The sequence below is a fragment of the Heptranchias perlo genome, chromosome 12 (assembly GCF_035084215.1).
Source record: "Heptranchias perlo isolate sHepPer1 chromosome 12, sHepPer1.hap1, whole genome shotgun sequence".
Taxonomy (NCBI): Eukaryota; Metazoa; Chordata; class Chondrichthyes; order Hexanchiformes; family Hexanchidae; genus Heptranchias; species Heptranchias perlo.
In genome coordinates, this window is record NC_090336.1 from 50,658,492 (window position 1) to 50,682,546 (window position 24,055).

General features: G+C 41.7%; 1 protein-coding gene across 1 annotated transcript; it reads left to right on the forward strand.

Annotated features, from left to right (window-relative positions):
• The first annotated feature begins 1,770 nt into the window (after window positions 1-1,770).
• Window positions 1,771-22,544, forward strand: svip (small VCP interacting protein). The gene is made up of 4 exons (XM_067993535.1): window positions 1,771-2,064; window positions 8,597-8,647; window positions 18,036-18,149; window positions 21,951-22,544. The coding sequence occupies exons 1-4, from the start codon at window positions 2,002-2,004 to the stop codon at window positions 21,963-21,965; spliced, it is 243 nt and encodes an 80-aa protein (XP_067849636.1). The 5' UTR covers window positions 1,771-2,001; the 3' UTR covers window positions 21,966-22,544.
• The last annotated feature ends 1,511 nt before the right edge of the window (window positions 22,545-24,055 follow it).

Genomic DNA, 24,055 nt, shown 5'->3' on the forward strand with positions numbered 1-24,055 from the left:
GAAAGCTTAGACGCAGGTTGGCAAGAGCCAAGGCTTAAGGAACCCCAATAGTGCCAAAGTTTAACCAGCTAAACCACACTGCTACTTATCCAACTAGTACCATCCTCATTTCTTACTGCATTATCAACAATATGACCCATTATGGAATAAAAACATTTTTACATTAAAAATTCTTAATCAGAATGGGTTGAAATGATGTGACGTAATCATGGTTACGCTCTCTTTAAAGCTTTTAAAGTCATGTGCCTGCCTAGGAACATCCAGAGTCTGAAACAACACCAGAAAGTAGGCGTTTAGCCCTATTAGCATATTTAAGTGAGCCGGCTGCTAAATTGGCTTCTCGGGGGGGGGGGGGGGGGTGGAGATCACACTCAGAAAGTGATCCCCTCAATGTGCATTTTTGTGCCCAAAAAACATATGCGATGGAGACCAATTTTTCCCCCATAGTGGAACAGAAAAGAACAGAATAAAAATGTATGTAATGTGAGGGACAGTAAGAGAAAAAAAATAAGAAATTAGTAGGAATACAGTGAGAAAACTTAAAGAACAGGTCAGCAGAAACCTCGTGCAACCCATTGATTCTCGTCTCACAGAATCAACCAAACTTTGTGGCTTCAGTAGAATAATTATAAATCAGATGAAATGTGTTTGCAGTATTGACCGGTGAAAGTGTAGCTCTGATAAATCTGGATCCCATTGAAGAATGGTTCACACCTGCTCTTTATTTCATGGTGGGAGAGGGAGTTTAAACAGCTGCTGGTTTGGTGATAACTTCTGAAAAAAGAATAAAAGTGCTGTGCAATCTACCAGCAGAGATGTGGGAGCTAGAGAGGGTAAGTAAAGTACTGCATTTTGGAAGACAAATGAACCATATAGATAGTCTATGAACAATGCATAAATGGTTAATGATAGTTGAAATAAAGCTGGGAACGTCAGTAACTCAGTCAGCATCTTGCACATCAAGAAACTGTAGAGCAGCAATTAATAAATCAAACAGCATGCTGAACTGTATTGCAAATTAGTAGAGTACAAATCAGGATAGATTATTACGAAACTGTATAATGCTCTGGTCAAACCAAACCTTGAGTACTGTGACTAGTTTTGGTCACCAGAAAACATTCAAGCCCTTGAGGCAGTTATGATGTGGAGATGCCGGTGATGGACTGGGGTTGACAATTGTAAACAATTTTACAACACCAAGTTATAGTCCAGCAATTTTATTTTAAATTCACAAGCTTTCGGAGATTTTCTCCTTCCTCAGGCAAATGTTTGCCTGAGGAAGGAGAAAATCTCCGAAAGCTTGTGAATTTAAAATAAAATTGCTGGACTATAACTTGGTGTTGTAAAATTGTTTACACTTGAGGCAGTTGAGAGAGGAGCTACTAGTTGATCTCCAGCATCAGAAGACTATGCGAGGAAAGTGCAGGAGAGAAACTGAGGCTCTGCAGCCTCGAAAAAATAGCTAGCTGAGATGGCAGGTTATATAAATATGCATATTAAATAGGATAGGAAAAGTAAACCCTGCGCATTATGTCAAGCTCATTCAAGATTCTTGTTTAATAGTGGGGTGGGATATGTAGGATTTTCAAACAAATGTCCTGCCACATCTGCATTTATTCCGCGATCTTGCGGGGGGAAATTCCCTGCGTCCAGCACCGTCAACAGGGGGCTGCCTGTCGGAGCGCGGCGCTGTTGTGGGAGGAGCCGCACCAGGAGCCCGGGGAGCTCCTCTTGCCCATGATGGAGCCTCCTTGGTTGCTCCGAGCGATAATATGGTGGACGTGTCGCCGGGACGCACGGCGTGAAAGGGCGGGGTGGAGCCGGGGGAGAGAGGAGAGAGAGGAGAGGAGGGAGGAAGGAGAGGATCGCGGATTCCTCCGGCCTGCCTGCCTTCGTTCGGTGGTTGCCGGCGTGTTGGGTTTGCCCCCCGCCCCTCTCCCCGGTGAGTGTGGGCCTCGGGCCTCGGGCACTGTCCTGTTGTCCGTCCGTGTGTGGCGCGGGATGGGCATGTGTCTGCCCTGCCTGGGAGGGGCGGCCGAAGATGTGGTGGAAACGCCGGATCCCGTAAGTAGCTGAGCCGCAACCGTCAGCAGCGGTGGGCGGGCGGTGACCGTCCGTCCGTGTCCGGGGGAACGTCTCGTCCAATATCGGGCGATACTTGAGCCCCGACCTCACTGAGAGGAGGAAGGGAGGAGAGGAGGAGGGGGGAAGGAAGGGGAGGAGGAGGAGGGGGGAAGGAAGGAAGGGGAGGAGGGGGGAAGGAAGGAAGGGGAGGAGGGGGGAAGGAAGGAAGGGGAGGAGGGGGGAAGGAAGGGGAGGAGGAGGAGGGGGGAAGGAAGGAAGGGGAGGAGGGGGGAAGGAAGGGGAGGAGGAGGAGGGGGGAAGGAAGGGGAGGAGGAGGAGAAGGAAGGGGAGGAGGGGGGAAGGAAGGAAGGGGAGGAGGGGGGAAGGAAGGGGAGGAGGAGGAGGGGGGAAGGAAGGGGAGGAGGAGGAGGGGGGAAGGAAGGGGAGGAGGAGGAGGGGGGAAGGAAGGGGAGGAGGAGGGGAAGGAAGGGGAGGAGGAGGGGAAGGAAGGGGAGGAGGAGGAGGAGGAGAAGGAAGGGGAGGAGGAGGAGGGGGGAAGGAAGGGGAGGAGGAGGAGGGGGGAAGGAAGGGGAGGAGAAGGAAGAGGGGGGAAGGAAGGGGAGGAGGAGGAGAAGGAAGAGGGGGGAAGGAAGGGGAGGAGGAGGAGGAGAAGGAAGAGGGGGGAAGGAAGGGGAGGAGGAGGAGGAGAAGGAAGAGGGGGGAAGGAAGGGGAGGAGGAGGAGAAGGAAGAGGGGGGAAGGAAGGGGAGGAGGAGGAGGGGGGAAGGAAGGGGAGGAGGAGGAGGAGAAGGAAGAGGGGGGAAGGAAGGGGAGGAGGAGGAGAAGGAAGAGGGGGGAAGGAAGAGGAGGAGGAGGAGGAGGAAGAGGGGGGAAGGAAGGGGAGGAGGAGGAGGAGGAAGAGGGGGGAAGGAAGGGGAGGAGGAGGAGAAGGAAGAGGGGGGAAGGAAGGGGAGGAGGAGGAGGGTGGAAGGAAGGGGAGGAGGAGGAGGAGGAGAAGGAAGAGGGGGGAAGGAAGGGGAGGAGGAGGAGAAGGAAGAGGGGGGAAGGAAGGGGAGGAGGAGGAGAAGGAAGAGGGGGGAAGGAAGGGGGGGAGGAGGAGGAGAAGGAAGAGGGGGGAAGGAAGGGGAGGAGGAGGAGGAGGAAGAGGGGGAGGAGGAGGAGGAGGAAGAGGGGGGGAGGAGGAGGAGAAGGAAGAGGGGGGAGGAGGAGGAGAAGGAAGAGGGGGAAGGAAGGGGAGAAGGAAGAGGGGGGGAAGGAAGGGGAGGAGGAGGAGGAGGAAGAGGGGGGGAAGGAAGGGGAGGAGGAGGAGGAGGAGGAGGAGAAGGAAGGAAGGAAAGGAAGGGGAGGAGGAGGAGGAGAAGGAAGAGGGAAGAGGGGGAGGAGAAGGAAGAGGGGGGAAGGAAGGGGAGGAGGAGTAGGGGGGGGGGGGAGGAGTAGGGGGGGGGAGGAGTAGGGGGGGGAGGGGGAAGGAAGGAAGGAGGGAGAGGAGGGCGGGGAGGTGAGACCCTCGGTGCTTGATGGCGACCAAGTGGCTGCTGTTTATTTTGGGAGGGTTTTTGTTTCCCAGCTGCGTTCACTTGCCATGTATTTTGTTAGGTGGGTGGGTGGGGTTTATGGACATTGGGCGGCATTGATATTCGTGGCAAAAGTCTTTCCCATTGTATTTTTTTTGTTTGAAGATTTTATTTAGAATAATCTCGCCAAAGTCACGTCGCTGCGGTTCGTTGCGCCAGTGATTATATTTGCTGCAGCACAAACTTTACTGTTGGCTCTGAAGTGGAGTTTAGAAGCAGACTTTTTTTTCTCTCTGCTATTGTACGACCTGCACCTGTCTGAAAATTTCCTGATCCCATGAGATGCTAATTTTGCAGGTTTATTCTGGAGGTTTATGCTGACGTGTTAGCTTTCAGACCCAAAGGTTCACCCTTGCATCACTGTTTTTGTAATATTTTCAAATAATTTGGATATTTAAAAAAATATAGAAGCTTACCTCCCTGTAGACATTGCTAAGTAATATTTTTGATGATTTTTGTTTAACCTAACAAATATGTTTACATTATTGTCGAATACGTGTATGTATTGTAGCACCTGTTATAGTCTTGTGGTGTATTTTGATGAGCTGACTCAAGGCCTCTAGATTACATGAACTAGAAAATTATATACAACATGGAGAGAATGAAGCCAACAGATTGAGTGTACTGGCACTATTGCTTTATGGTAGAATAAAGGTTAATGCCTTATTCTATGCACACTAAAATAATCTATCCTGTCACTCCTAGTGTTATCTAGAAAACCCAATTTTTGTCATGATTTTGTTCTAGATTTTATTGTATTTATGTATCACAAGTGTCTTTTATTTACTACTTGAACCCTACCTTCTGAGAAGTCATTTTTAAACCCCTGAAGCCTAGTACCAGAGTTGTGCTCATTACAAGTGTAAATTACACCAAAGGGTTAAATACCCATCCATCCACAAGTCATATGTATAATTCCACTAATGCTGTGTGCTTTATGGAACACCATCATAATTCATCTAAGCTGCTCAGACTGATATTTTAAATGCAATATGCAAACTGTAGCTCTTGCAGTTCAACCAAAATGGTAAGTATTCCAGGCAGTCAGTTGAAGGATATAATCCAGCCTTGGGGGTACATATAATTTGTCAGTGAAGCCAAAATATTATCATCTGATCTGATATTTAATTCCCTCCCAGATATTTTCTGTTTTTGTGTTACCTTTGGAAATTCTATTTTCTTGCCATAATGCATCTGCCCTGAGTGTAGGCTAGAAAACAATGCAATTCCTAAGGTATTAATGACAGTGACATAAAACCTGAAGATATGCAACATCACAGGACCAGTCTTGTGTGATTAAATTGTTTGGTGCCAGGGAAAATAGTAAAACAAGTGCTTGGTTGCTGACCTTTCATGGTGTATGATGCAATCTGAACTCCTTTTGTTGGATTATATGCTTAGTAACTAATAGGTATTGTGCTGTATTTTCACAATGCTAATATAATTTTGTAAACTAACTTTTATATATTGCAGTAAAATCCCAGACTTGACTGTTTAAGATAAACATGAACAATAGATGTGCTAATTGGAAAATAAAGCAGTGCGATTAGGTTATATACTGTAGTTCATGAAAGAAAGCAAAGATTAGGCAATGGTACTCTAACTGGGCTGGGGGCAAAGACCTGCTTTACAGGGGCTTTTAAACCAATTTAATGCCTCAGGTGGGATTCTGATACTCCATTCTGATTCTCAGAAGGGATAATTGGCTCTGTACTTGAGCACAAAAGTTGAATTTGTATTGAGTTACTTTTCTAGGATATGTCTACACCCCAGAAGTTTATTTGTCTCTGCAGTGTAAATTGACCAGCAATCCTAGCAGTAGCTCCTAAATCACTGGAAATAAACTCAAGTTTGCTTGAAACTGATTTTAAAATTAGGATTTGTATAATGCTGTGCAATGTGCTCGTAGATCACAATCGCCATTGTTTACAATGTGTTTCTTGGCAGTTGTTAGAATGTGACGTTATGGCAGTTTTTATTGAAGCGGATGACTAATGATTAGGTAAACAATGTTTTTGGCTAGTGTACTTACAATCCAATCTGACATATTGCATTAAAGGTGTACATTAGTCTTTATCCATTAAATCCCAGGTTTATCATATATTCAAATAGCCTCAGACCATCCATTCTCAACAGTGGAATTACTATTACATAAATTAAAAGCAAATAGGGGCAAGAAGTGGTGAATTTTATAAGTAGATATGGAATTTCTTTTAAAGGTAACATTAAATGTGTGAGTTAAGGAAAAGATTTCTGAGGCAGTAGATCACAAAATAACAATTTATATTTCTGTGGTTATAATGGTAAACTGTTCTGCAGTTAATATGAATGAAATGAATAGATCTGTATGTTTGGACAGTTATGCCTTTTGTCATCTGCAGTTATAATTTTGTGCAACATTGAGCTATGTCCATAATAAATGATCCTTGTACAATAACAATTAACTTAATAGTCAATAAGCTGCATCCTTTTCACTTTTTGGGGCTTTGCTTCATAAAAGACTGAATGTTCCCAATGTTAATGTGATGTGGAAAGTTTTCATCAACTTAAAAAGTACTTGTGAAAAAATGGAAGCATCTTTCCTAAAAAAAAAAGTAAACAATACATGCTTCTATATAAACAATGTTTTTAAAAGTTGGCAGTTTTTAAAGCCCAACTTCAATTTGCTGCCTCCCTTGACAGCAAAAAGATTGTTAGAAATTTGCTGTGTAGGGAATTGTCAGCACAGTACTGCAGTCTAGATGAAGAAAGATGGGCTCTAGAATTCCTATTCAGGCTTTTCTTTTAGGTAGACAAGTGTTTTACATCTCAAGATAAACTACTGAGAAATCTACATAAGTAGAGATTCTTTTTGCCTGACATGGAGTGCACAGTTCATCCCAGTAAGGACAAACCCACTTGCCTAAACTCGGAAAACTTAGGCGCAGGTTGGCATGAGCCAAGGCGTAGGGACTCCCAAGTGTGCATAGAGGTTTTGCTAGAGTTTAACTAGCTAAAACTGCTCATCTACGAACATACGAATTAAGAGCAGGAGTAGGCCGTTCGGCCCCTCGAGCCTGCTCTGCCATTTGATAAGATCGTGGCTGATCTGATTTTGACCTCAACCCTACTTTCCTATCTACGTACTATAACCTTTGACTCCCTTGTTAATCAGGAATCTATCTAACTCAGCCTTAAAAATATTCAATGACCCTGCCTCCACTGCTCTCTGGGGAAGGGAGTTCCACAGACTCACGAGAAAACCCTCTGAGAAAAAAAATTCTCCTCATCTCTGCCTTAAATGGAAGACCCCTTATTTTTAAACTGTGTCCCCCTAGTTCTGGTCTCCCTAGTTCTGGTCTCCCACAAGGGGAAACATCCTCTCAGCATCTACCCCTTCAAGTCTCCTCAGGATCTTATATGGTTCAATAAGATCACCTCTCATTCTTCTAAACTCCATTGTATACAGGGCCAACTTGTCCATAAGTTTCCTTTTATAAGATAACCCCCTCATCCCAGGAATCAGTCGAGTGAACCTTCTCTGAACTGCCTCTAAGCAATTATGTCATTTCTTAAATAAGGGGACCAAAACTGCACACGGTATTCGAGATGTGGTCTCACCAATGCCCTGTACAACTGTAACAAAACATCTCTACTTTTATATTCCATTCCCCTTGCAATAAATGACAACATTCTATTTGCCTTCCTAATCACTTGCTGTACCTGCATACTAACTTTTCGTGATTCGTGTACTAGGACACCCAGATTCCTCTGTACCTCAGAGTTCTGCAATCTCTCTCCATTTAAATAATATACTGCTTTTCTATTCCTCCTGCCAAAGTGGGCAAGTTCACATTATACTCCATCTGCCAAATTTTTGCCCACTCACTTAACCTATCTCTATCCCTTTTGCATACTCCTTATGTCCTCTTCACAACTTACTTTCCTACCTACTTTTGTGTCATCAGCAAATTTAGCAACCATACATTTGGTCCCTTCATCCAAGTCTTTGATATAGATTGTAAATAGTTGAGGCCCCAGCACTGATCCCTGTGGCACTCCACTAGTTACATCTTGCCAACCTGAAAATGACCATTTATGTCTACTCTGTTTCCTGTTAGCTAATCAATCCTTTATCTTTGCTAATATATTATCTCCGCGAATATATTATCTCCTACACCATGAGCTCTTATTTTGTGTAGTAGCCTTTGGTGTGGCACCTTGTCAAAAGCCTTCTGGAAATCCAAGTACACCACATCCACAAGATCCCCTCTATCCACATTGCTTGTTACTTCCTCAAAGAACTCTAATAAATTAGTCAAACATGATTTCCCTTTTACAAAGCTGTGTTGACTCTGCCTGATTGCTTTGAGATTATCTAAGTGCCCTGCTATAACCTCCTTAATAATAGATTCTAGCATTTTCCCTGTGACAGATGTTAAGTTAACTGGCCTTTAGTTTCCTGCTTACTGTCTCCCTCTTTCTTGAATAGAGGAGTTACGTTTACTATTTTCCAATCTCGTCTTATTGGTATAGGGCAATAATGAATTTCCTGATTTTCCAGCTAAGACCATCCAACCTTTTTGGGGCATTGGCTTGCAGGATTTTCTGGAGCTGCATGGGAAGAATACCAGCCCATTCAGTTACAGTTCTACCACTTCTTGTCCCTCCCTTCCACTGCTTACCAGTGAGCCAGGCTGGCTGTCCACGAGCTAATCATTGACATCCCCCTGGAGTACTCTAGACCCTGCCAAGCTTGGGTAAAGGATTACAGGATCAACTTGGTTCAGTTATTGAAAGCTTTAGGAAAAGGTGAAGATAGTGAACCTAGATTTGTTATTAATTGTGATCTGAAATCAGGAGCAAAATAATTAGAATTATAGGAAACTGCTCAACAAAGTTGAACATCTTTTTATTAGCTACAAGCTAATTAATTTTGAATTCATTTTATCTACCTAGGACACCAGAAGGCGGCAACTAGCAGAAGCTGCTGAGAAGCGTCAGAAAGAGGTAAGAATATTAATTAGTGTTCTGTTTTCCTGAAATACATTGACAACTTGATGCAGGACAGGGTTGACAGGTATTCAGTCTGTTTAAAATGGGAGGCATTGACGAGGGCAGTGGGTGCCTTTGCAAAGGCACCTTAGGGAGGACAACATTGAGGGTGCTGAATGTGGAGGGAAGGTATTGAAAAGTAATTGACAACACAAAATATACAAGTTTGGCAAGTTATGGGCATCTAGTTTTTTCTGTTGCAAGTGGGATGCAAAAGTGCTGATGGTTCACGTGGACAGTTTTTAATTTATCATTTATTTCATAGAAGATCTTTGTGACATTGCTTGTTCTGTTCACTAACAATGAAGTGTTATTAACAAAATATGACCGCAAAGTGCTACTGGAATTAAGTGTGATACTTACAAAGTGCATGCTATACCCAAGACCATAGATACAGTGCTTGCATTTATCTAATATCTTGTCGTCCACATGTGAAACACTTTACAAAATGAATTATTTTTGGGATGCGGTGACAGCCATTACGTACCAGTAATGTACTGCAAGTTGCAATGATCGGGTAATTTCTGTATGGCATTTATTGGAGGAATGTTGACCAAGACACTACTAGAACTCCTTGCTTCTCTTTGAATAATACCGTGGCATTTTCAACTTTCACCTGAGCATGCGGATGAGATTGTTGTCCCATCTGAAGGACAGTGTCCCTGCTAGTGCAACAATAGCTCATTACAGTACTGGAATGTCAACCTAGACTGAACTTGTGTTCTACTGTGGAGCTTGAACCCACAGATTTCTGAGACTAAAATGCTACCAACTAAAATGACACAACAGAAATTTAAATTTATTTTCCTTAATAAATCGTAGGTTTTAATATTTTAACCCAAGTTTCACATTTATTTTTAGTTTTAAAATTAATATCTGGCTTTCAAAATTTTGCTTTGAATTAAGCACGCTTGAATACTAAAATTGTTTAAATACACCGATGCTCTGCTGACATTGCATAGCTGCTAATCATTTTGCACAACTCTCCTTTACCACAAGTGGTACAATTGCCAGCCTGCTTATCTATTGTGACCAGTGTCACTCTGATCATGCCAAAGGATTTAATTGAACAACTGAATGTTTTAACCTAATGCATTTAATTAACTTTCTAGCCAATTCATTAACTAATGAGAGGAACCTTAAAATTTATGCACACTAAAGCCTAACTAACATTTATAGGAAACCTCCCAGCAGAGTTAGAATTATTATTACTATTAGAATGACAAATGTAACTACTCCACTGACCCTTGTGTACTCTATACAGAACTGTTGTAGTTTCCAAACATTACATTTCACTTTTTTCTGTGATGTACAAAGTACAAATGCTACCTACACATTAAAGCAAGTCAGCAGTATAAACCAAAACGTGGGCATGTGCCGCATATAATGTCGAACCTGTTTATCTGTTACAGCCAGATAGTGCCATAAAGAAGGCAAGTTTATAGTAGCAATTTAAATATGCCAGTGTTCAGTAGATACTGAAACATTAGAAAAATGTTATTCCCTTTAAGTCCATTTTACTCTGTTCAGTACTTGTTGGCATCCACAGATAGTACTAGGATGTTCAGAATGTAGCAGACATTGTCTATCAAGTGCCTCCTACAGACTAAACTTTTCTGGCCTTTGTGCACTACGTTGGGAATCAGATTGTTTAAGTGTAGTTCCAGCATTTTGCCCAGGATCTTGGTGAGGCAGTTTATCAGGGAAATTAATCTGTTGGAAGGGCAGTTCAGTGGGTCTTTGCCTAGCTTGTGGATAAGTGAGATGTTTGCATCTCCCTATGTGTTTGGAAATCATGAACGGTTTTGATAATTAAGGGGAAACTGTTTCCAGTGGCTGAAGGGTCGGTAACCAGAGGACACAGATTTAAAGTGATCGGCAAAAGAGCAAGAGGCGACATAGAATCATAGAAAGTTACAGCACAGAAGGAGGCCATTCGGCCCATCATGTCCGTGCCAGCTGAAGAAGAGCTACCCAGCTTAATCCCACTTTCCAGCACTTGGTCCATAGCCCTGTAGGTTACGGAACTTCAAGTGTACATCCAAGGACTTTTTAAATGAGTTGAGGGTTTCTGCTTCTACCACTCTCTCAGGCAGTGAATTCCAGACCCCCACCACCCTTTGGGTGAAAAAAATTCTCCTCAGCTCCCCTCTAATCCTTCTACCAATGACTTTAAATCTAAGCCCCCTGGTCACCGACCCATGAGGAAACATTTTTTTACACAGTGAGTTGTACTGATCTGGAATGCACTGCCTGAAAAGGTGGTGGAAGCAGATTCAATAGTAACTTTCAAAAAGGAATTGGATAAGTACTTGAAGGGAAATAATTTACAGGCTATTAGGAAAGAGCAGGGGAATGGGACTAATTGGTTTGCTCTTTCAAAGAGCCAGCATAGGCATGATGGGCAGAATGACCTCCTTGTGTGCTGTACCTACCATGATGTGCCAAAGTCAATTTTATTGAGTGTTTTATGTGGCAGGAGGCCAGTTCCAGCACAGCTTTTTGTAGAGGTCTGCTGGGATCCCATCAGGATCTCAAGCATTGCCATTTTATAAATCGACAAACTCCCCCGTCTCTAGATTATGTAACTTAATTTGACCATGTCCAATTCACCTGGTTGAGGAACTGTTATGTTATCCCAAATATGTTCAGCTGATACTGTGGATTTTGACTTGAGAAATTCTATAATTTCCTTGTTTGCTGGCTTGCAGTCAGAGGCTACTATGCCATAATAGGTGCATATTGACAGAATGGCCCTGTCAAAGTTTACCTGGGTCATTGCCCTGTTTGTACTGTTGCATGTGAGTAATGCAGGTTAGCTGCGTTATTTTCATAGAGTTGAGTTAACATAAAAACATAAGAAATCGGAGCAGGAGTGGGCCATACGGCCCCTCGAGCCTGCTCCACCAATCAATAAGATCATGGCTGATCTTTGACCTCAACACCACTTTCCCGCCTGACCCCCATACCCCTTGATTCCCTTGGATTCCTAAAAATCCTTCGATCTCAGCCTTGAATATACTCAACAACTGAGCATCCACAGCCCACTGGGGTAGGAAATTCCAAAGATTCACAACCCTCTGAGTGAAGAAATTTCTCCTCATCTCAGTCCTAAATGACTGACCCCTTATCCTGAGACTCTGCCCCCTAGTTCTAGACTTTCCAGCCAGGGGAAACAACCTTTCAGCATCTACCCTGTCGAGACCTCTCAATCTTATAGGTTTCAATGAGATCACCTCTCATTGGTTCTTGACCCTTCCTCCAATGGGACTAGTTTCTCTCTATCTACTCTGTCTAGACCCTTCATGATTTTGAATATCTCTATCAAATATCCTTGCAACCTTCTCTGTTCCAAGGAGAACAACCCCAGCTTCTCCAGTATAGGCCCATTCTACTTGATCCCTCCTCACAGGTCAACCCTCTCATCCCAGGAATCAATCTAGTCCACTTTCGTTGCACTGCCTCTAAGGCAACTAGAATCATAGAAAGGTTTCAGCATGAAAGGAGGCCATCCGGCCCATTGAATCCACGCTGGCTCTATGCAAGAGCAATCCAGCTAGTCCCACTCCCATGCCCTGTCCCTGTAGCCCTGCAATTTTTTTCCTTTCAAGTAATTACCAGTTCCCTTTTGAAGGCCACGATTGAATCTGCTTCCACCACCCCCTTGGGCAGTGTATTCCAGATCCTAACCACTCGCTGTGTAAAAATATTTTTCCTCATGTCCCCTATGGTTCTTTGGCCAATCACCTTAAATCTGCACCCTCTGGTTCTTGACCCTTCCTCCAATGGGAATAGTTTCTCTCTATCTACTCTGTCTGGACCTTCGTGATTTTGAATATCTCTATCAAATATCCTCGCAACCTTCTCTGTTCCAAGGAGAACAACTCCAGCTTCTCCAGTCTATTCATGTAACTAAAGCCCCTCATCCCTGGAATCATTTTGATCTCCTTCCTTTAGGTAAGGAGATCAAAATTGTACACAATACTCACCAAAACCCTGTACAATTGCAGCAAGTCTTTCTTACTTTTGTACTCCAACCCCCTTGCATTAGATGCCAACATACCATTTGCCTTCCTAATTGCTTGCTGTATCTGCATGTTAATTTTCTGTTTCATGTACAAGGACACCCAAATCCCTCTGAACACTAACATTTAATAGTTTCTCACCATTTTAAAAAATACTTTTGTTTTTCTATTCTTCCTACCAGTGAATAACCTCTCATTTCCCTGCATTATACTCCATCCGCCACCACCTTGCCCACTCACTTAACCTGTCTATATCCCTTTGCAGATTTTTTTGTGTCCTCCTCACAGCTTACTTTCCCACTCAGTTTTATATGTTGTAGCACCCCACTAGCTACAGCCTGCAAACCTGAAAATGACCCGTTTATTCCTACTCTCTGTTTTCTGTCTGTTCACCAATGCTCTATCATACTAATATATTACCCTCAATCCCATGAGTCCTAATCTTGTGTAACAACCTCTTATGTGGTATCTTATTGAATACCTTTTGAAAATCCAAATATACTACATCCACTGGTTCCCCTTTATCTACCCTGCTAGTTACATCCTCAAAAAAAACTCTCTTAGGTTTGTCATACATGATTCCCCTTTCATAAAACCATGTTGATGTTGCCTAATCATGTTATGATTTTCTAAGTGCCCTGTTACCAAGTCCTTAGCAATGGATTCCAGCATTTTCTTGATGACAGCTCTCTGTTTTCCCTCCCTCCTTCCTTGAATAGCAGTGTTACATTTGCTACCTTCCAATCCACTGGGACTGTTCTAGAATCTAGAGAATTTTGGAAGATCACAACCTCTGCAGCCACCTCATTTAGAACCCGAGGATGCAGCCACATCAGGTCCAGGGGATGTGTCGGCTTTTAGTCCCTTTATTTTCTCCAGTACTTTTTCTTTACTAATATTAATTACTTTAAGTTCCTCACTCTTATTTGACCCTTGGTTCCCCACTATTTCTGGTATGTTTTTTGTCTTCTACCATGAAGACACAGTCACAAAATATCTGTTCAACATCTTTGCCATTTCCTTATTCCCCATTATAATTTCTCCTGTTTCAGCCTTTAAGGGACCAATGTTTAATTTCACTACTCTACCTTTTTATATACTTGTGGAAACTCTTACAATCTGTTTTTATATATTTTGTTGGTTTACTCTTCTATTTTCTCCCTCTTATCAATTTTTTGGTCATCCTTTGCTGATTTCTCAAACTCTCCCAATCTTCAGGCTTACTACTCTTGGCAACATTATAAGCCTCTTTTAACCTAATACTATTGTTAACTTTTTTAGTTAGCTATGGATGGATCACTCTTCTCGTGGAGTTTTTATTTCTCAATGGAATGTATATTTGTTGAAAATTATGAAATATTTCTTTAAATGTTTGCCATTGCTTATCTACCGTCATATTTTAATCTAATTTCCCAATCTACCTTAGCCAACTCTCCCCTCACACCTATGTAATTGGCTTTGTTTAAGTTTAAGACGCTAGTTTTGGACCTAAGTATGTCACTCTTTTACTCTGATCATATTTTGATGAATTTCACTCTTCTCTAGAGGATCCCTTAGAGTGAGATTACTAATTAACCCTGTCTTGTTACACGAGACAAGTTCTAAAATAGCCTGTTCCCTGGTTGGTTCCAGGACATACTGTTCTAGGAAGCTATCTTGAATGCATTCCATGAACTTGTCCTCCAAGCTACTTTTGCCAGTTTGTTTTGCCTAGTCTGTATGAAGATTAAAGTCCCCCACGATTACTGCGTTACCTTTTTTACAAGCTCTTATTTCTTGACTAATACTCTATCCAACAGTATAACTACAGTTCGGGGGCCTATAAACTACTCCACCAGTGTTTTCTGCCCCTTGTTATTTCTTATCTCCACCCATTTTGATTCTACTTCCTTATACTTTGAGCCAAGATCTTTTCTCACGACTGTCTTGTCATCCTTTATTATCAGGGCTATTCACACACACACACACACACACACACACACACACACACACACACACACACACACACACACACACTTCCATTTTGTCTGTCTTTTCGACAAGTCAAGTACCCTGGAATATTTAGTTCCCAACCTCGATCACCTTGCAGCCACGTCTCAGTAATGGCTACTAGATCAAGCCCATTATCTCAATTTGTGCCATTCTCCCCTGGCTTGAGAGAGGTTGGCCTGTTTTTGGGAAAGGCCAGTCATGTGCTGTTTAAGAGTGTTCATCCTTTCTTTCAGGTTGTTCTTCATGGCTAGAGCTGCCCTCTATCCCTGACAATATATTCTGTGATGTCACCTGGTACAGTATCTTGCCAGTTTTCTTGAGCACCGATAGTTTGGGAAATCAATATTTGTACACACGGGAAAGGAAGGAAGTGTTTAGTCTTGAGGTTTGTGTGAAAAAGATAATATTTGTATTGTGTTGAATGTTGATGTGTAGCAGATAGGGGTATGGACCATATGTTACAAGCCTGCACTAGGATTAGCTGCAATTGTAGGCTGAGGAAATAGTTGATTTTAAGTAGGATTTATTGGGAGTCAAAGTAAAAAATCCACTTCCAAATGTTCATTGATCACAGCAGTTGGAGCTCAGGTGTGCAGGCACTGTTCTCCTCTACACCCCTGACTTTATCACTTCAATCTCACATTATAAACTGCTGTAATCATTTTGGAGCCCAGTGAGGTTATAAAGTAAACTATCTGAAAAGGTAGAAGCCATGCCAGCAGTCAGTGTACCCCAACCCTCAATAAATTGTTTCCATCCCAATGGTCCCTGCCAGATTTCAAGTAGATGAGTTAATAGAACTCCAGCACCAAAACCTCTGCAAAGCCAACTTTTCAGGGCTATCTTGAGAGGATATGTTGCACTCGACACCCTTCTCAACCTTCCTGCTAGGGAGAATCTGTTTCAAAATGAGCCTCACCCTAACTTATGCCTGTTTCAAATGCTCACAATCCAGATCTCTCCTTATCACCCCGGTCCCACACAACCCTGACTTTTTCCTGATCTAAATACACTGATTATTTTTCACGCTCCGCTAGATGCATCTGACAGTCCGAAAAGAGTATTGACTCTTCACAACTGCTGGTGCTATTTCTGCCCAAGGCAAGTTCAGACGATAGTGCTATGGATCACAGCTATAGAAACCTTCCTCCCATCACAAAGATGAGCCAGCGCACTGACTTTAAAATCCCTGATTAACTTCTTGGGGGTGCCCCTAACTTCTGCCAGTGGTACATCCTGAGGTGGCAGCAAAACCACCAAAGCACATGTAAACTGGCCTCTCAAGGGCATGTAATTTGATTCCTATATTCCAGATAGTACAAATCCAGCAAAAATAGCTTGAGATCTTGAATGTGCTCTTTCCACTGACAATTGGGAATCCATTTGCGAGGCACTTCATAGTTTTCCACAAGGCCCTTGGGACCTCTGCTGTTCGCAATATTTAAATTAATAGAAATAGGGTGTCTGGAGGGTAAAAATCTAATTATCTGATACAATGACTTGAAAGAATATTGATTATCTTCATAGAAACGTGAATCAGTTATATAAATTGGCTGAAATGGCATGTTTTAATGTAATAAATTAAGAGCAGTTAATAGCAGATATGTATAATTTGAATGGGCAGTGTGCGCAAACATTTGGGAGCATCTGGTCAGTCTAAAGCAGTTATCAATCATAAAAATCAGGAACTGAGGTACATCTGGAGCGCATTGAATTACAAGTCAGAACAAGTTATACTGACATTGTAGAGATCATTTTGAGTATGATGTCATTTGTCATTCCACCTCAGATGTAGTTGCATTTGATAAGGTCCAAAGAAGAGTGGCCAGGATGAGTCCAGCCTTAGGGAACTGAGTTGTGAAGAAATATTTAAGTGATTGGAGAAAAGACTAGGGGAAGAAAATAATTAGAGGAGATAAATAATGGAAGGTATAGATCAGACCTTGAAAATAATGAAGTATAGATCAAGTGGCAGTAGAAAACTATTTAATTTGATTAACAAGTATAAGACCAGAGGACACAAGTGCAGAATTAGAGATCAGTTTCTTTTCCTTTCTTCTTCTCCCTCCTCCCTGCCCCCCGCCCCCAAACTCACCACAGGATAATTGACATTTAGAACAGACTTTTCAAGTCATATCAAGTTGATTTCAAGTCAACTGATACATTTAATACCTTTTATTAAGAAGGGGACATTGAGGATTATAGAGATATTAAAAGTACTGCTTGATTTTCTTTTCACAAAGAAGATATGGGAGGGAGCTTAAAGTGGGGGGGGGGGGGGTCAACAGATGGTGGGGAGACAACTAATCATGCGTGGGCTCTGGCTGCAGCGGGCTTGATGAGCCCAAATGGCTTTTACTGACTCACTATTTTCTTGTATTCCACTTCTCACTGTTGTATTGACCCACAAAACATTGTGTTGAACTTGTTTTTAAGAATTGTTTTCAAAAATTCCTAGTGGTATTTTGAACACAGACCAAAGGGTTCCTGGGCAGTACTTTTCAGAATGTTAGGTTTTCATCTTTGAAAAAGAGACTGTTCTAAAATTGCCAGTGTCTAGTCTAAATTACGCCTATAACAATATCTTTACAAAGTAAAATAACATAGATGTTTATCATGTTGTATGCTTATGCTATAAATGTACCCCAGAACTCTCCTTTCATCTGGTTCGTGCCTCTTGTGCATCCCCCCTCTTCCTTCGTCCCACCATTGGCGGCCGTGCCTACGGCCATTTAAGTCCCTCTCTGGAATTCGCTCCCTAAACCCCTCCACCTCCACCTCCCCCTTTAAGACCTTTTAAAGCTACTGGTTATCCCTCCTAATATCTTTTTTTGGGTTTGACGTCCATTTGTGTCTGATTACCCCTCTGTGAAGTGCCTTAGAATCTTTTCTACATTAAAGGCACTATATAAATGCAACTTGTTGCAATATTTGAATGTGACCAATTGCTTCTGTGAAGTAACCCAAGAATGGATATAGGGGGCAATTTTGCACATGCATTCTGGGGGCATGAACCCTTGCCTGCTGCCGTTGCATACTGGAATTGTGAGCATGCTGCTCATGGTTGTCTGATGTGTTGGCAGCAGGTGAGGTTCCTCTTTTTTTAAAAAAAAAGAAAGCTCCTCAAAGGTTCTGTTTTTAAATATATTAAGGAATTTTGAACTTTTCAAACACATTTGTAATTACTTTTTAAAAAAAATGCATAGCTACTATGCAAAATGTATTCAGTCTCATCAAAAGAGCTGTTTTCTTTGGAGATTTGTTTTAGATTTAAGTAGTATCTTCAATGTTGTACTTAAAATTTGAAAAATTCTCTTTCTGGAAAGACTGTGCACCGAGGCATTAAGAATCCTGAATCTGTGGAACGAAAGAAGAAGAAGCAGGAGGAGATGGACAAGCAGCAGATGTATTCCACAACTTCAGGAGGAGGTGGCCTCCGGGTGAGAGAATATTTATACTGTGTACAGTGAGGTATCTCCCAGTCACAATGAGTGGGAATTTGCTAGTTGGTCATTAGATAACTGGTGGGGGGTATGGTTTTGAACTCTTACTATGCAGACAGGCCTGGTAAAAAGCTCAGTATTTATCTCCGGTACACAAAGGCCCAATTACAGTAACTGCATAAAAGATGCGTAATTTGAGTGAATGGTGCACATATTTTACGCACTCCGTTCTTTGTTGCAAAGTTAGTTGCATGCTGAATTCCTGTGTAAAAGCAATTTGAATAATCAACTGAATACACACTTTCAAGTTGATTGCAATTGAGGCTGGGAATAGGGATACAAAGGTGATTTGAGTAATTTAAGTGAAGCTTTCTTAAATGTATGGGAGAGAAAACAGTCTGACCTGGATCTAATTGTCTGTATGAAAGGGAAAGGCCATGAAAATGCAAATGGCTTTCCATATGCAAAATAACTTGATAATTTACATCCTTACAGAATTCTCAATGGCTTTATTTCAGTAAATTCAGAAGGCTGCACTGACTTGATCTTTTATTATCTCTCAATTCTTTGCAGATCAAGATTAGAATTCACAGTAGTTGGAACTGTAATCGCCTTTAAAATACTAAAAACATTATGATACATGATGTTGTGTGGGGTCACTAACTACTTTGTGCATTTGTGTTAAAAAGGTTAATTAGATGTAGCAGCTCTGCTTTAAGTAGTGAAAGCAGAAATATGCAGGTGAAGAAACTCGTGACTAAGAGCACACACTGGTGCAGAGAATGTGCCTATGCTTACTGGGGGAAGAAAAATAAATTGGTTATGATTTTCCAAAATTCTCTAGATTTTGGAACAGTCCCAGTGGACTGGAAGGTAGCAAATGTTAGCCCGCTATTCAAGAAGGGAGGGAGAGAGAAAAAAGAACTACAGGCCAGTTAGCCTGATATCGGTCGTTGGGAAAATGCTGGAATCCATTATTAAGGAAGTGGTAACAGGGCACTTAAATCATAAAATCAGGTTGACTCTGTCTAATCATATTATGAAAGGGAAATCGTGTTTGAAAAATCTTAGTTTTTTGAGGATGTAATTAGCAGGGTAGATAAAGGAGAACCAATGGATGCAGTATATTTGGATTTTCAAAAGGCAATCTATAAGGTGCTACATAAAAGGTTGTTACACAAGATAAGGGCTCATGGGGTTGGGGGTGATATATTAGCATGGATTGAGGATTGGTTAAAGGACAGAAAAGAGAGTAGGGATAAACTGGTCATTCTCAGGTTGGCAGGCTGTAACTAGTGGGGTGCCGCAAAGATCAGTGCTTGGGCCTCAGCTATTTACAATCTATATTAATGACTTGAATGAAGGGACCGAGTGTAATGTATCCAAGTTTGCTGACTATATAAAGCTAGGTGGAAAGTAAGCTGTGAGGAGGACACAGTCTTCAAAAGGATATAGACAGGTTAAGTCAGTGGGTGAGAAGGTGGCAGATGGAGTGAAATCTGAGGTTATTCACTTTGATAGGAAGAATAGAAAAACAGATTTTTTTAAATGTTGAGAAACTATTAAATGTTGGTGTTCAGAGAGACTTTGGTATCTTTGTACAAGAAACACAAAGTTAATATGCAGGTACAGCAAGCAATTAGAAAGGCAAATGGCATGTTGGCCTTTATTGTAAGGGGGTTGGAGTACAAGAGTAAGGAAGCCTTACTACAGGGCTTTAGTGAGCCCTCACCTGGAGTACTGTGTAAAGTTTTGTTCTCCTTACCTAAGGAAGGATATACTTGCCTTTAGATGCAGTGCAACAAAGGTTCTCTAGGTTAATTCTTGGGATGAGAGGGTTGTCCTATGAAGAGAGGTTGAGTAGAATGGGCCTATACTCTGGAGTTTAGAAGAATGAGAGGTGATCTCATTGAAACATGTAAGATTCTGAGGGGGCTTGACAGGGTAGATACTGGAGAGTCTAGAACTAGGGGGCGTAATGGCAGGATATGGGGTCGGCCATTCAAGACTGAGATGAGGAGGAATTTCTTCATGCAGAGGGTTGTGAATGTTTGGAATTCTCTATCCCAGAGGTCTGTGGATGCTGAGTCATTGACTATATTCAAGGCTGAGATGGATAGATTTTTGGACTCTAGGGGAATCAAGGGATATGGGGATCGGGCAGGCAAGTGGAGTTGAGGTCGAAGATCAGCCATGATCTGATTGAATGGCGGAGGAGGCTCGAGGGGCCGTATAGCCTGCTCCTACGTTCTTATGTTAATTTCGTACTTATCTTTGAATTTTGTACTTGTATCCTCTAGTCCTGCGCTGACTGTCAAAAGTTAAATAGGTTGCTTACTTGAACCTTATCTATACCTTTCATTATTTTAAAGACTCTGGGGTAGAAATTCTGGGAATCAGGGTAGGTTGGGGGAAGCGGTAGTGATTTTTGGAGGGGGAAGGGGTAGTAGCAGCGGCCCACGTTTTTTAAATATGGGGTCGAGAGGAGCGCTCCTGCTCCTCCCGGCTCCACGTTCAGGTAAGTAAATTTCAAAAGCTTACCTTGGTAGCAAGTGGTCTCAAGGTCTTGGTTTATTGAGCGCAACTGGCACTGGCTGCCTCAGAGCAAACCAGTTTTGCAGTGTGGGCATCAAACAGGTGTTAGACTCCTTATTTGCATATGCAAAGGGTTATGGCCTGTTTCAGGCGTGGGCACTCTACGACTTTTTTTTTCTGCTGAGCCCCCAATGTGGCGGGCGGCGCACTTTTGGACGGAAATGCGCCCGTGCTTCCTGCCCACCACATTGGGGGCTTAATAGGCTGGATAGAGCTCAAAAAATGTGTGCTGTGCAGCTGAATTTATAGGCCTTAGATTGCAAGTCTTTTCATCTTTTTTCCAAGGAAAACACATTTAATTGCTTGATCTTATCTTTATAACTAAGTCCAATAAGAGAGAGATAGAAGGTGTACTTGAATATTGCCATCGTAGCATTGACTTTACTGGCCCTGTTACTGATGGATCATTCTGGTCACTCTTCTCTGAACTCTTTCCAGTGGATTTTTATGCTTTTTGAGATGGGGGCTTTGTGGCACACTATCCCAGAATTTGAAAATTACAAATTAAGACATTTTTAAAAAGGAAATTAAGCAGATGGCTAATTGTTTCTGTTTGAGGATGTTGAGCAGGGCACTTGTGTTCTTCCCCTCTCCAACTTTAATATCTGCATTGAACAGTATTTCCTTCATGTGTTGCCCTGGAGATGAGTTTTTCCACTATTAATGCTAAACTCAGGAGATTGTGTTTTCCTGGTACCAATCTGCCACTTGCTATAGTTTGGTGTGAGTGAAATAACTGAGATTTCAACTACTAAGAACCTTTATATGTGATGGGTTTTCCCTGCCCCCTCTTCTGTATGGAAGTAAAACAAAACAAAGCAGCTTGCTAATGGAACCAATCATTAACCTGTACTTACCCTGTCCCTTGACAGATTTCTAGCTGGTGATGTACATCACTCACAAGCTGCTCCCAATGTAAAGCTTAGCCATTGTTTTATCACCTTTCTTCCCATCCCTCACATCTTAGGTCCCAAAATAAACAAACAATCTGTGTGATATTGACTGTGGAAAGTAAGGAAATACAACTTAATTGCTTGTGTTTTATGTAAGAAAATATTTGAGATATAGTTTATATATTGAAGAATCCAAGAATGTGATGTTTTTGAGATTGTAACTGGGTTACAGACTCATTATTATGCACCCATGTTATGTACATTGCTGAAACCATTACATTGTCTAAATAATTTTTTATTTAAATTCCAGTGGCAAGTTGGTTAAAGAATCTGAAGAGCTGAAAGAAGACGGTCTTCAATATTGCCAATGTAGCATTGACCTTACAGGCCCCTGTTACTGAGAGGTTCATATTCTCTGCGTGGCTTTCGATGTTGTGTGGTTAGAAAGATCCAGAAATGTGCCATCCTTCGCATTGAATGTTCTATACAGAGGCTTTCTGTATTCCTACAGAAGTGTACTATTTTCCTTCCAGTAATTTAAAAACCTGTCCCATAATGTTTAAAACACTTGGCCAATCCAGTCATTTTTAAGAAACAGTGGAAACTACTCATGGCTTGGATGTTGCTGTTCCACAGGGTCCTTTAGTTTGCTTTTGTTTTACCAGAGATTGTATTGCTAGATGTTTACTTTCTAATGTATTATCATTATTTATAAACCATTGTAGCTACCTAATGTGGATTTTTCTAGATAATTCAGCTGCAGCTTTATTAGGCATGGTTTTCTAGATTTATAAACACTTGACTTTCTAAACCTTTGTGCCTTGGATATAGTGTGGGGAGATATGTGAAAATATGCTTTCTTTTAATGCTATAGCTTGTGTTTATTAAAATATTTACCATCCTTTTTGGGGCTTGTTTTAATTTATTGTATTAACTTTTTTAGCTGCTGAAATTGTAGACTCTACTGGGCTAGATCTCTACATTCAACTACCTCTAAATATATGTACTCAACCCATTTAGGAAAAATACATTTTTTTAGGACTAAATAAAACTATTTGTAGTATTGATTGCATGTTCTTAGCTGATTATACTTTGGAAATGCTATTAATTTATTATGTATAAATATTTGCTATTCCTAGCATGAGTAAAACAAACCCCAGTATAAATGCTCGTCATCAAGTGATTCAATCACAGGTCTCTGCTGTTTGTCACTGACCATCGTGACACTTGTTGACAAAATAATATGGAGAGAATTTGCTTGTTCCTCTGTATTTTTGGAATATACAACCTACAGTGTCTTCCAAGGTAGGTAATTTTTTTGCCAACTTTGTCCTCCTTAGGAGGTGCTGACTACTGCTGGAGTACAGGTGACCATTGACACCATATCAGGGTTATTCTTTGTTAAAAACCTAGACAAAGTGTTGTCAGGATATTTTTCTGCAGTGTTGCTGATCTTGATGTCCTCACTGACATCCACATACCACTTTCTGTCAGGAGGTTACTGACTAACAATGGAAAGGGGTAGACCCTGGCTGATTTTACTATGCTACTTTTACTTACTAAAGTCAATGCTCTGGGCTAATTCTCCTGCCATCCCAGCTAAAAACAGCTAACCAGGAATCAGAGCTGGGCTATGGCTCAGTTACATGCTGCCTTAATCAATTGAGCCATTGTTGTGGGGGGGGGGGGGGGGAGGGAAACGGTGTTTACAGCTTGAATTATTTCCTGGTGCAGGTAGTTCTCTGAACACCTTTTGTTGGGAATAACAATGTCTCTATAGAATTTATTAATGCTATATAATGCTCTGCTTGATAACAGCTTTCTAGTTTTTGACTCTACTTAGAAGATAAGACCCATTGAATGGTCAAATGGTGTGTTATCTTCAGCATTGAAAACACCAAGAAACAATGTTGAGAATGACTATTAAGATGTTTATTACTTAGGGGAAAAGGGAATGGAGTTTTTACATTGTGTACAGGACTCCTTTCTTACCCAGTATGTGAGAAGCCCAACAAGAGAGGAATCACTGCTGGATCTAGTAATGGGAAATGAACTAGAGTAGATAAGAGATGTAAGCGTAGGACACCATCTTGGCAATAGTGATCATAGCAACCCTTCAAATAATGAAGCTGAGAATCCCTACATGGTCAGTTTTCAGTAAAATATTAAGATGCCTATGTGGCAAAGAAGCAGAATGCAAAATGGTTAGAAAGGGTTAATTAGTTAGTAACTGAGATTGGTACAGGTGGCCTGGCCTCCTGCTGGGCCATATGTTTGCGTAGTCAGCAGGTTTGCATTGTCTTATCAATGTAGAGTCTTTGATGTGATTCAAGGACTGGTCTGAATGTCTCCATGTTTATGGAAGATCAATATAGGTAACGAGCTTAGCCAAAGTTGAAAGAACATTCCAGGTTG